At 45.7% G+C, this 12,152-nt stretch overlaps 1 protein-coding gene across 1 annotated transcript; it reads left to right on the forward strand.

The window, feature by feature from the left end:
• Nucleotides 1-1,446: 1,446 nt before the first annotated feature.
• On the forward strand, nt 1,447-3,945 carry LOC121555250 (NLR family CARD domain-containing protein 3; the record flags this gene model as incomplete). Its single annotated transcript, XM_045218513.1, is given in 4 exon segments — nt 1,447-1,480; nt 1,646-3,171; nt 3,174-3,445; nt 3,780-3,945. Coding segments are annotated over 4 exon segments (1,965 nt in total), but the record flags the coding sequence as incomplete, so codon positions are not given.
• Between the last annotated feature and the right edge of the window lie 8,207 nt (nt 3,946-12,152).

Consider the following 12,152-nt stretch of genomic DNA (forward strand, 5'->3'; position numbering starts at 1 on the left):
CATGGGGGTGGTGTTGTGCTGCACCATGGGGGTGGTGTTGTGCCGCACCATGGGGGTGGTGTTGTGCCGCACCATGGGGTTGGTGTTGTGCCGCACCATGGGGGGTGGTGTTGTGCCGCACCATGGGGGTGGTGTTGTGCCGCACCATGGGGGGTGGTGTTGTGGCGCACCATAGGGGTGGCACAATATAGTCCCCATAGAGACTGCCAGAGGTCCAGACAACAGGCCCTCCGAACAGCTTTCCAATCTCTGGGGATCTCAGACGATACGACAGAGAGGTTGAACAGGCTAGTAATAGGGAGTTGCGACAATTTGGCGGCTAATTTTAGAAAGAAAGTTGCAGCGGACTGGGCAAGTTGCAGTGGAGGGTGCAGAGCTGGTGGCCGGGGTAGGGGTAGCCAGGTGGAAAGCATGGCCAGCTGCAGCAAAATACTTGTTGAAATGTTCGATTATCGTAGATTTAGTGGTAGTGACAGTGTTTACTAGCCTCAGTGCAGTGGGCAGCTGGGAGGAGGTGCTCTTATTCTCCATGGACTTTACAGTGTCCCAAAACTTTTTGGAGTTAGTGCTACAGGATGCAAATTTCTGTTTGAAAAGCTAGCCTTTGCTTTCCTAACTGATTGTGTATATTGGTTCCTGACTTCCATGAAAAGTTGCGATCGCGGGGGCTGTTGATGCTACTGCAGTACGCCACAGGATGTTTTTGTGCTGGTCAAGGGCAGTCAAGTCTGGGGTGAACCAGGGGCTATATCTGTTCTTAATTCTTAATTTTTTTGAATGGGGCATGCTTATTTAAGATGGAGAGGAAAGCACTTTTAAAGAACAACAAGGCATCCTCTACTGACAGAATGAGGTCAATATCCATCCAAGATACCCGGGCCAGGTCAATTAGAAAGGCCTGCTCGCTGAAGTGTTTTAGGGAGCGTTTGACAGTGATGTGGGGTGGCATCAGCTGTGGCATCAGCTGAGTGATCAGTATTAACATCTACAATCTCTCTCTCCTTTATCTCTGTAGTGGATGGTCTACTCTGTTAAAGGATCAGTATTAACATCTACAATCTCTCTCTCTCTCCTTTATCTCTGTAGTGGATGGTCTACTCTATTAGAGGATCAGTATTAACATCTACAATCTCTCTCTCCTTTATCTCTGTAGTGGAATGTCTACTCTGTTAAAGGATCAGTATTAACATCTACAATCTCTCTCTCCTTTATCTCTGTAGTGGATGGTCTACTCTGTTAGAGGATCAGTATTAACATCTACAATCTCTCTCTCTCCTTTATCTCTGTAGTGGATGGTCTACTCTGTTAGAGGATCAGTATTAACATCTACAATCTCTCTCTCCTTTATCTCTGTAGTGGAAGGTCTACTCTGTTAAAGGATCAGTATTAACATCTACAGTCTCTCTCTCTCTCCTTTATCTCTGTAGTGGAAGGTCTACTCAGCTGAGTCAACCCAATAAAACACGAGGCTCTGAAAACAGTAAGACCACTTGCACACGTGGGCCAAGTCAATACCTTAATATGATTTACAGTAGTTAACTACAATATTATGAGATAATAGAAGTTACTGTAGTTGTGGAAGGCCCACTTTTCATCCTGTCAATGAATGTTTCTGATACACATCATTTTTCCTCTTCCCTTGTAGTGGATGACAGCCTGCAGAGAGCTATAGTAAACCATAAAGACAGTCTGAAAAGGAGGTATGCATGTGTGATAGAAGGCATGGAAAAAGCAGGGAACCAAACTCCCCTCAACAGGATTTACACAGAGCTCTACATCACAGAAGGAGAGAGTGAAGGGGTTAACAATGAACATGAGGTGTGGCAGCTAGAGACAGCATCCAGGACGCCAAACTCACATGACACAGCAATCCACTGCAATGACATCTTTAAACCCTTACCAGGCCAAGAGAAAAGCATCAGAACTGTGCTGACGAAGGGCATCGCTGGCATCGGAAAAACAGTCTCTGTGCAGAAGTTCATCCTAGACTGGGCTGAAGAGAAGGCGAACCAAGATGTGGATATCATATTTGTGCTTCCTTTCCGGGAGCTGAACTTGATTAAAGATCTCCAGTACAGTCTTCTCAGACTTTTAAATGGCTTCCACACAGAACTAGACATAGGCAATGCAAAGAAACTCACTGCCTGTAAAGCTATGTTCATCTTTGATGGTTTGGATGAAAGCAGACTTCCATTGGATTTCCAGCACAACGAAAAGGTGTCTGATGTCACCCAGACATCGTCTGTCGATGTTCTGCTGACAAACCTCATCAAGGGGAACCTGCTTCCCTCTGCTCTCCTTTGGATAACTACTCGACCTGCAGCAGCCAATCAGATCCCCCCTAAATGTGTTGACCAGGTGACAGAGGTACGAGGGTTCAATGACCCACAGAAGGAGGAGTATTTCAGGAAGAGATTCAGTGATGAGGACCTGGCCAGCAGAATCATCTCACACATAAAGACATCAAGGAGCCTCCACATAATGTGCCACATGCCAGTGTTCTGTTGTATTTCTGCAATAGTCCTTGAACACATGTTGAGTACAGACAAGAGGAGAGAGATGCCCACGACTCTGACTGAGATGGCAATACACTTCCTGCTCATTCAGACCAGCCTGAAGAACCAGAAATATCATGGAAGAATTGAGATGGATCAACAGGAGCTTATGGAGTCAGATAAGGAAATTCTTCTGAAGCTGGGGAAGCTGGCGTTTGAAAATCTGGAGAAGGGTAATCTCATGTTCTATGAAGAAGACCAGAAAGAGTGTGGCATTGATGTCAAAGAAGCCTCAGTGTACTCAGGAGTGTGCACAGAAATCTTTAAAGAAGAGTCTGTGTTATTTCAGAGAGTGGTGTACTGCTTTGTTCATCTGAGCATTCAGGAGTTTCTCTCAGCTGTCTACATGTACCATTGTTACACCACCAAGAACATGGATGCACTGAAGCCATTCCTCAAGAGAAAGTCTAGAGCTGCATCTGAAGAGCTAACCTTGCATGAGCTGCTGAAGAGTACCGTGGATAAAGCCTTGGAGAGCAAGAACGGACACCTGGACCTCTTTGTCCGCTTCCTTCATGGCATGTCACTGGAGTCCAATCAGAAACTCCTACGAGGTCTGGTGACACAGACAGAAAGCTGTCCATACAGAGTCCAGGAAACAATCCGATCCCTTAAGCTGATGCAGAGGAAGAACATCTCCCTGAGAGGTGCATCAATCTCTTCCACTGTCTGATAGAGATGAAAGACCATTCAGTACAGGAGGAAATCCAAGCGTACTTGAGGTCAGAGAAGAGATCCAAAAACCTCACACTTTCTCAGTGTTCAGCACTGGCCTACATGCTACAGATATCAGAGGAGGTTCTGGATGTGTTTGACCCGAAGGTATACAAGACATCAGAGGAGGGTCGTAGGAGACTGCTCCCAGCTGTGAGAGGCTGCAGGAAAGCTCTGTAAGTATTCATGGAAATATCCCACACCAAAATACATTGTAGTTACAGCAGCATTTTTATTGGCTGACTGGCTCTGTAAGTACTCATGTGACTATCCCTCAGACCAAACTTTACTGTAGGTAAGAACAACAATATTTTCATTGGCTGACTAAACTTTCTCTCAGCTGAAAAGTCTTAAACAAACTGTAATACAGACGGATCAGAAAAGTTGTAGCATTGAGACATCTATACACAGTGTTCACATTATTAGTGCAGGGGTAACAGTGTAAGCAGGGAAAGCTAAATGTAACATTTTAATACAACCTGTCCCTCATGGTATTTACTCTGTTGACAGACTCACTGGCTGTAAACTCACAGACACATCCTGTGAACTGTTGGCCTCAGCTCTCAGTTCAAACCCCTCACACCTGAGAGAGCTGGATCTGAGTAACAATGACCTGAAGGATTCAGGAGTGAAGCTGCTCTCTGCTGGACTGGGGAATCCCCACTGTAAACTGGAGACTCTGAGGTCAGTATTCCTGTAGTTGGTCAACAAGTGATAACTGTTCACCAGATCCACATGTGTTTACCAGGCACACATAGTCCACACCATATGTGTTTGGACAGTGAAGCTTACAGTTTTAAATGTTTTGCTATGCTCCAGCATTTTGGATTTGAGATAAAATGTTTCATATTAGGTGACATTACAGAATGTCACCTTTTTATTTGATGTTAATGGTGAGAGGTTAGTATGTTTTGTTGTAGCCTCTGTAACTTTCTCACTCATTATTATTCATGATTCATTCAGGATTTTTATTAATCAAGGCATCATCAGTATTAATTTAGTGTCACACCGTGGCTCTGGGACTCTATATGTTGAGCCAGGGTGTGTTCATTCTATGTGTTATATTTCTATGTTGGGAGTTCTAGTTTGTCTGTTTCTATGTTGGCCTGAGTGACTCCCAATCAGAGGGCAACGAGTGTCAGCTGTGGCTGGTTGTCTCTGATTGGGAGCCATATTTAAACTGTCTGTTTTTTCCCTTTGTGTTTGTGGGTTCTTGTTCCAGTTGGTTTTGTGTTTTGTACCGTGGACTTCACGAGTCGTTTGTTGTTTTGTTCATTGTCAGTATTTATCACTATAGATAAATAAACATGTTCGTTCATCACGCTGCGCCTTGGTCTATTCCATACGACGATCGTGACATTTAGTAGTGTTTAGAAACATATTATCTACTCACTTGGACAGAAAATTACTCCAGTCATCATCCACCATTCAGTTACTATTGGACAAAACATAACCCAAAACACAACCAAAACAAACTGCAAATGCAACCAATGAGTTTGGGACCAAATACTAAACTTTGACTACTTTAATACACTATAAGTGAATTGGTCAGAATACTTTTGACTTCTTCAAACGGGGGAACTAGATACATAAAGTGCTTTCATTTAAAATGTTAGCTTCTCTGTCAAAATAGATATGGTGTGGACTGTATACTCAATACAATCTAAATCTGATACCTCACTGTCTGTCTTTTGACTGATACTGCTTTTTAAACTGCTCTGGTCAGTCTACTCAAATATTTGTACTGTACATGTTTCTATCTAGAAGCAATAATCTGATAATTTCTAATAATGATACATTAATTTATGAATAGATATGGCAGGTTTCAGGACACTGATATATCTGAATATGTTGAAAAAATATATAGCCACTATTTTCTCTGGTCTCAGCTCTGAAGTCAAACCCCTCACACCTGAGAGAGCTGGACCTGAGCTACAATCACCCAGGAGACTCAGGAGTCAGACTGCTCTCTGCTGGACTGGAGGATCCACACTGCAGACTGGAGAAACTCAAGTATGTAGAGGGTTTATGTCAATGTTCATATCAGACATGTTGGAGTTATCAGGCTAGTTAAGACAAACATTCTGACCACCACTTGGACTAAGTTATATAAAGACTGTGTGTGTGTCAGTGTGTGTGTGTGTGTGTGTGTATGTGTGTGTGTGTCCAGTGTGTGTGTGTGTGTGTGTGTGTGTGCCCAGTGTGTGTGTGTGTGTGTGTGTGTGTATGTCAGTGTGTGTGTGTGTGTGTGTGTGTGTGTGTGTGTGTGTCTAGTGTGGATACACGCACACACACTGGATACACACACACACACTGGATCCACACACACACAAACACACAAACACACACACACACACACACACACACTGGACACACTCACACGCTAGACACACACACACACTGGACACAAACACACACGCTGGACACAAACTGGACCCACACACACAAACACACACACACACACACACTGGACACACTCACACGCTAGACACACACACAAACACACTGGACGCACACACTAGACACACACAAACACACATACTAGATGCACACACACACACAACACACACACAGACACGTACCCTGGACACACACAAACACACAGACTGGACACACTCACACAAACACACGCTGGACACACACACACACGCTGGACACACACACACTGGACACACACACACACACACTGGACACACACACTACACACACACACCAAACACACACACACACACACAGACACGTACACTGGACACGGACACACACTGGACACACACACACACACTGGACACACACACAAACACACACACTGGACACACACGCACACACACACACACTGGACCCACACGCACACTGGACACACACACACACTGGACACACACACACTCACACACTGGACACATACACACTAGACACAGACACACACACACACATACACTCACTGGACACACACACACACACGCACACACACACACACTGGACCCACACACACACTGGACACACACACACTCACACACTGGACACATACACACTAGACACAGAACACACACACACACATACACTCACTGGACACACACACACACACACACACACTGAACACACACACACACTGGACACATACACTGGACACACACACAGAGAAACTTACCCTGGACACAAACACACACACTAGACACACACAAAACACACATACTAGACGCACACACACACACACAACACACACAGACACGTACACTGGACACACACACACATTAACTGGACACACACATACACAAACACACAGACTGGACACACTCACACAAACACACGCTGGACACACACACACACACACGCTGGACACACACACACACACACACACTGGACACACACACACACTGGACACACACACTACACACACACACGCACACACACCAGACACACACACACACACACACAGACACGTACACTGGACACACACACACACACACACACTGGACACACACAGACACACAAACACACACACTGGACACACACACGCACACACACACACACTGGACACACACTGGACACACACACACACACACACACACAAACTGGACACACACACACACACTGGACACATACACACTAGACACACACACATACACTCACTGGACACACACACACACACACACACTGAACACACACACACACTGGACACATACACTGGACACACACACTAGACACACACACAGAGAAACTTACCCTGGACACAAACACACACACAGGACACACACACACGCACACACACACACACACTAGATATACACACACGCAGACACACTGGACACACACACTGGACACACTCACACTGGGGACACACACACACTGGACACACACACATACTGGACACACACACACACTGGACAGACACACTGGACACACACACACACACACTGGACACACACACACACAAGTTACACACACTGGACACACACACACTGGACAAACTCACACTGGACACACACACACACACACCGGACACACACACACACACACATACACTGGACACACACAGAATTCTTACCACCGCTTGGACAAAGTTATATAATGACTGTGTGTCCAGTGTGTGTGTGTGTGTGTCCTGTGTGTGTGTGTGTGTGAGTTCAGGTGTATCCCTCAATGACTGTCTGTTCTTCTGCTTACCGCTACAGTGTGGAACATGGTGGAGAGAACACCAATGAAACCTGGACTTAGAAAATGTGAGTGTTGACTGCTGTGAAGAATATGACTAAGAATAAGTCTTAATTCAAGTGAAGTCAAAGTCAAAGACCACCATCATTACTTACTTGGTCATATTAAATATCAGCTGTAGTTCTACAGAAGCACAAATCAGGGACACCAAAGTTTACAAAGAGTTGCTTTGACAATGTGTGTGTCTGTGTGTGTGTGTAGTGGCGTGTTCCTGTTACATTAGAAATGTGTTTGTTTGTGTGTGTGTTCAGGATGTGTGTGTGTGTTCAGCATATGTGTGTGTGTGTTCAGGATGTGTGTGTGTGTGTGTGTGTGTGTGTAATTAATGTGAATAAGTGTGTTTTATATTACCATACAGTATAACATATGATCATTGAACAAATCTCAAGTTACCTTAACTTCTCCTTTTGATACCTAGAAACATCTACATTAAATGAATTAGTGAAAAGTGAGTTAACATTCTAATGTGAATGATGATGATTTCTAATATTGTGTCTGGTTTCATCCATCAGATGTATGTGATCTCACACTGGACCCAAACACATGAAACAGATTCCTCTCTCTGTCTGAGGAGAACAGAAAGGTGACATGGAGGAGAGAGGAGCAGCCGTATCCTGATCACCCAGAGAGATTTAAGGGCTGGAGACAGGTGCTGTGTAGAGAGGGTCTGACTGGGCGCTTTTACTGGGAGGTAGAGTGGAGTGGGTTAGGGGCTGATATAGGAGTGGCATATAAAGGAATCAGCAGGAGAGGAGGGGGTAGTGACTGTGGGATTGGATACAATGACAAGTCCTGGAGTCTGATCTGCTTTAACTACAGTTACTCTGCCTGGCACAATAATAAGTCCACTACCATAGACGTCCCATCCTCCACCTCCCACAGAGTAGGAGTGTATCTGGACTGGCCAGCCGGCACTCTGTCCTTCTACAGAGTCTCCTCTGACACACTGACCCACCTGAACACATTCTACACCACATTCACTGAGCCCCTCTATCCAGGGTTTAGGGTTAATGATGTTGACGCCTCAGTGTCCCTGTAAATAATAACCATGGTAACACTGACACACACACACACAAACACACACACACACACACACACACACTGGACACACACTGAACACACACTGAACACACACACACACTGAACTGGTTTAGGGTTTGGGACTCGGTGTCCCTATGTTAAATACAAACTGTACACACACACTGGACACACACACACACTGGACACACACTGGACACACAAACACACTTGATACACACACACTGAACAAACACACACACACACACTGAACATACACACACACACACATTGGACACACACAAACAGGACACACACACACTGGACACACACACACACACACATTGGACACACACAAACACACTGGACACACACACACTGGACACACACACACACACTGGACACACACAATAGACGCACACACGCACACACACACATACTGATCACACACACACACACTGATCACACACACACACACTGGACAAACACTGGACAAACACACCCACACACTGGACACACACACACAATGGACACACACACACTCTGGACACACACACACACTGGACACACACACACATACACAGAGGACACACACACAGAGGACACACACACACTGGACACACACACTGAACACACACACACACACAAACACACACACACACACACACACACAGGACACACACTCATACACACTGGACACACACACACACTGGACACACACACTGGAAACACACACACTGGACACACACACACACACACACTAGACACACTGGACACACACACACACTGGACACACACACACACTGGACACACACACACACACACACTAGACACACTGGACACACACACACACACACACATTGACACACTGGACACACACACTGGACACACACACACACTGGACACACACACACACATACTGAACACACACACACACACACACACATGAACAAACACACTGAGCACACACACACCGGACAAACACACACTGGACACACACACACACACACACACACACACACACATACTGATCACACAAACACACACTGATCACACACACACACACTGGACAAACACACACAATGGACACACACACACTCTGGACACACACACACACTGGACACACACACGTACACAGAGGACACACACACAGAGGACACACACACACTGGACACACACACCGAACACACACACACACACAAACACACAAACACACACACACACAGGACACACACTCATACACACAGTACACACACACTCACACATGACACACACACACACCTGACACACACACACACTGGACACACACACACACTGGACACACACACTCACACACACTGGACACACACACACACACACCTGACACACACACACACACACACAAAGGACACACACACTGGACACACACACACACACACCTGACACACACACACACACAGGACACACACACACACACACACACACTGGACACACACACACCTGACACACACACACACAGGACCCACACACAGGACACACACACACACACTGGACACACACACACACACACTGGACACACACACAGGACACACACACTGGACACACACACACACATCTGACACACACACACACACACACAAACACAAAGGACACACACACACACACACACACACACACTGGACACACACACTCACACACACTGGACAAACACACACACACACCTGACACACACACACACACACACACAGGACACACACACACACACACCCACACAGGACACACACACAGGACACACACACACACTGGACACACACACTGGACACACACACACACACACACACACACACACACTGGACACACACACTCACACACCCTGGACACACAAACACACACACACACTGGACACACACACACATACACTGGACACACACACACACCTGACACACATACACACAAAGGACACACACACTGGACACACACACAAACACACTGGACACACACACACCTGACACACACACACAGGACACACACACACACTGGACACACACACACACACTGGACACACACACACACTGGACACACACACACACACTGGACACACACACTCACACACAATGGACACACACACACACACTGGACAAACACACATACACACTTACACACACACACACTCACACACAATTGACACACACACACACACTGGACACACACACACCTGACACACACACACACACAGGACACACACACACACTGGACACACACATTGGACACACACACTCACACACACTGGACACACACACAAACACTGGACACACACACTCATACACACTTACACACACACTCACACACACTGGCACACACACACACACTGGACACACACACACTGGACACAAACAGACACACACACTGGACAAACACACACTGGACACACACACACACACTCACACTGGACCCACACACATACACACTGAACACACACACACACACGACACACAAACAGGACACACACACTCACACACACTGGACCCACACACATACACACTGAACACACACACACACACGACACACACACTGGACCCACACACATACACACTGAACACACACACACACACCACACACACACTGGACCCACACACACACACACTGAACACACACACACACACGACACACACACTGGACCCACACACATACACACTGAACACACACACACACACGACACACACACTGGACCCACACACATACACACTGGACACACACACCTGACACACACACACCCAGGACACACACACTCACACACACTGGACACACACACATACTGAGACACACACACACACACACACTGGACACATTTCCATTTGTTGGATTTTGATGAAAGGAAATCCCATATAGCCTACTAAACAGGACTTTGCTATGGCATCTTCTGTTTGGGTGTCTCAGGTCAGGTCTGAGCCATGATCAGAATGTATCTCTGTGTCTATTTCCAGCCCTGCCATTTCTACCTGTCCTGATCTAGTGTTTCACCCCTGACCTCCTCACACCGTCTCACTGTCCATGTCTGCTTTTAGCTCCCACCTCTACTTCACTGTGTTATAATGGACCTTATGCTTGTTATGTCACCTCTGGAACCAGTTATAAAACATACTGACCTTTCTGACCCTATCCCATGGCCCTACTTTCTACAACTGAACATTTCAATTCCTCTATGAGTTTTGTTTAGTGTCCATTAACTTATCTATGTATTTGTTGTATATTGGGGTTGTGCTGCAGAGCATCATGGGGGGTTTGTATGTGTTGAGATGATCACGTTCCAGATAAATGGTTGAACTGATTCCTGTCTCCTGTCTCATCATTATTGAATTGTTATACAGACGTGGTTATGAAACCCACGAGAAATAACAAAAGATTGGTGATGAGTAAGTCTGAATCTACAGGAACTATTCTGTCTGGAAGAAGTGGGTTTTTACAACTGTTTAAAACTGTTATTTTCTGTGGTACAGTCTAGGCTAATGTTAGCACAGTGTATTGCTAGCAGAGGCAAGTGCATAGTCGAGCTAGCTAAGAAAGAGCGTTAACCAGTGCTGTAAAGTACTTAAGTAAAAATACTTTAAAATACTACTTAAGTTGTTTTTTGGGGTATCTGTACTTTACTTTACTGTTTATATTTTTGACTACTTTTAC

Source organism: Coregonus clupeaformis, unplaced genomic scaffold (genome assembly GCF_020615455.1).
Source record: "Coregonus clupeaformis isolate EN_2021a unplaced genomic scaffold, ASM2061545v1 scaf1620, whole genome shotgun sequence".
NCBI lineage: Eukaryota > Metazoa > Chordata > Actinopteri > Salmoniformes > Salmonidae > Coregonus > Coregonus clupeaformis.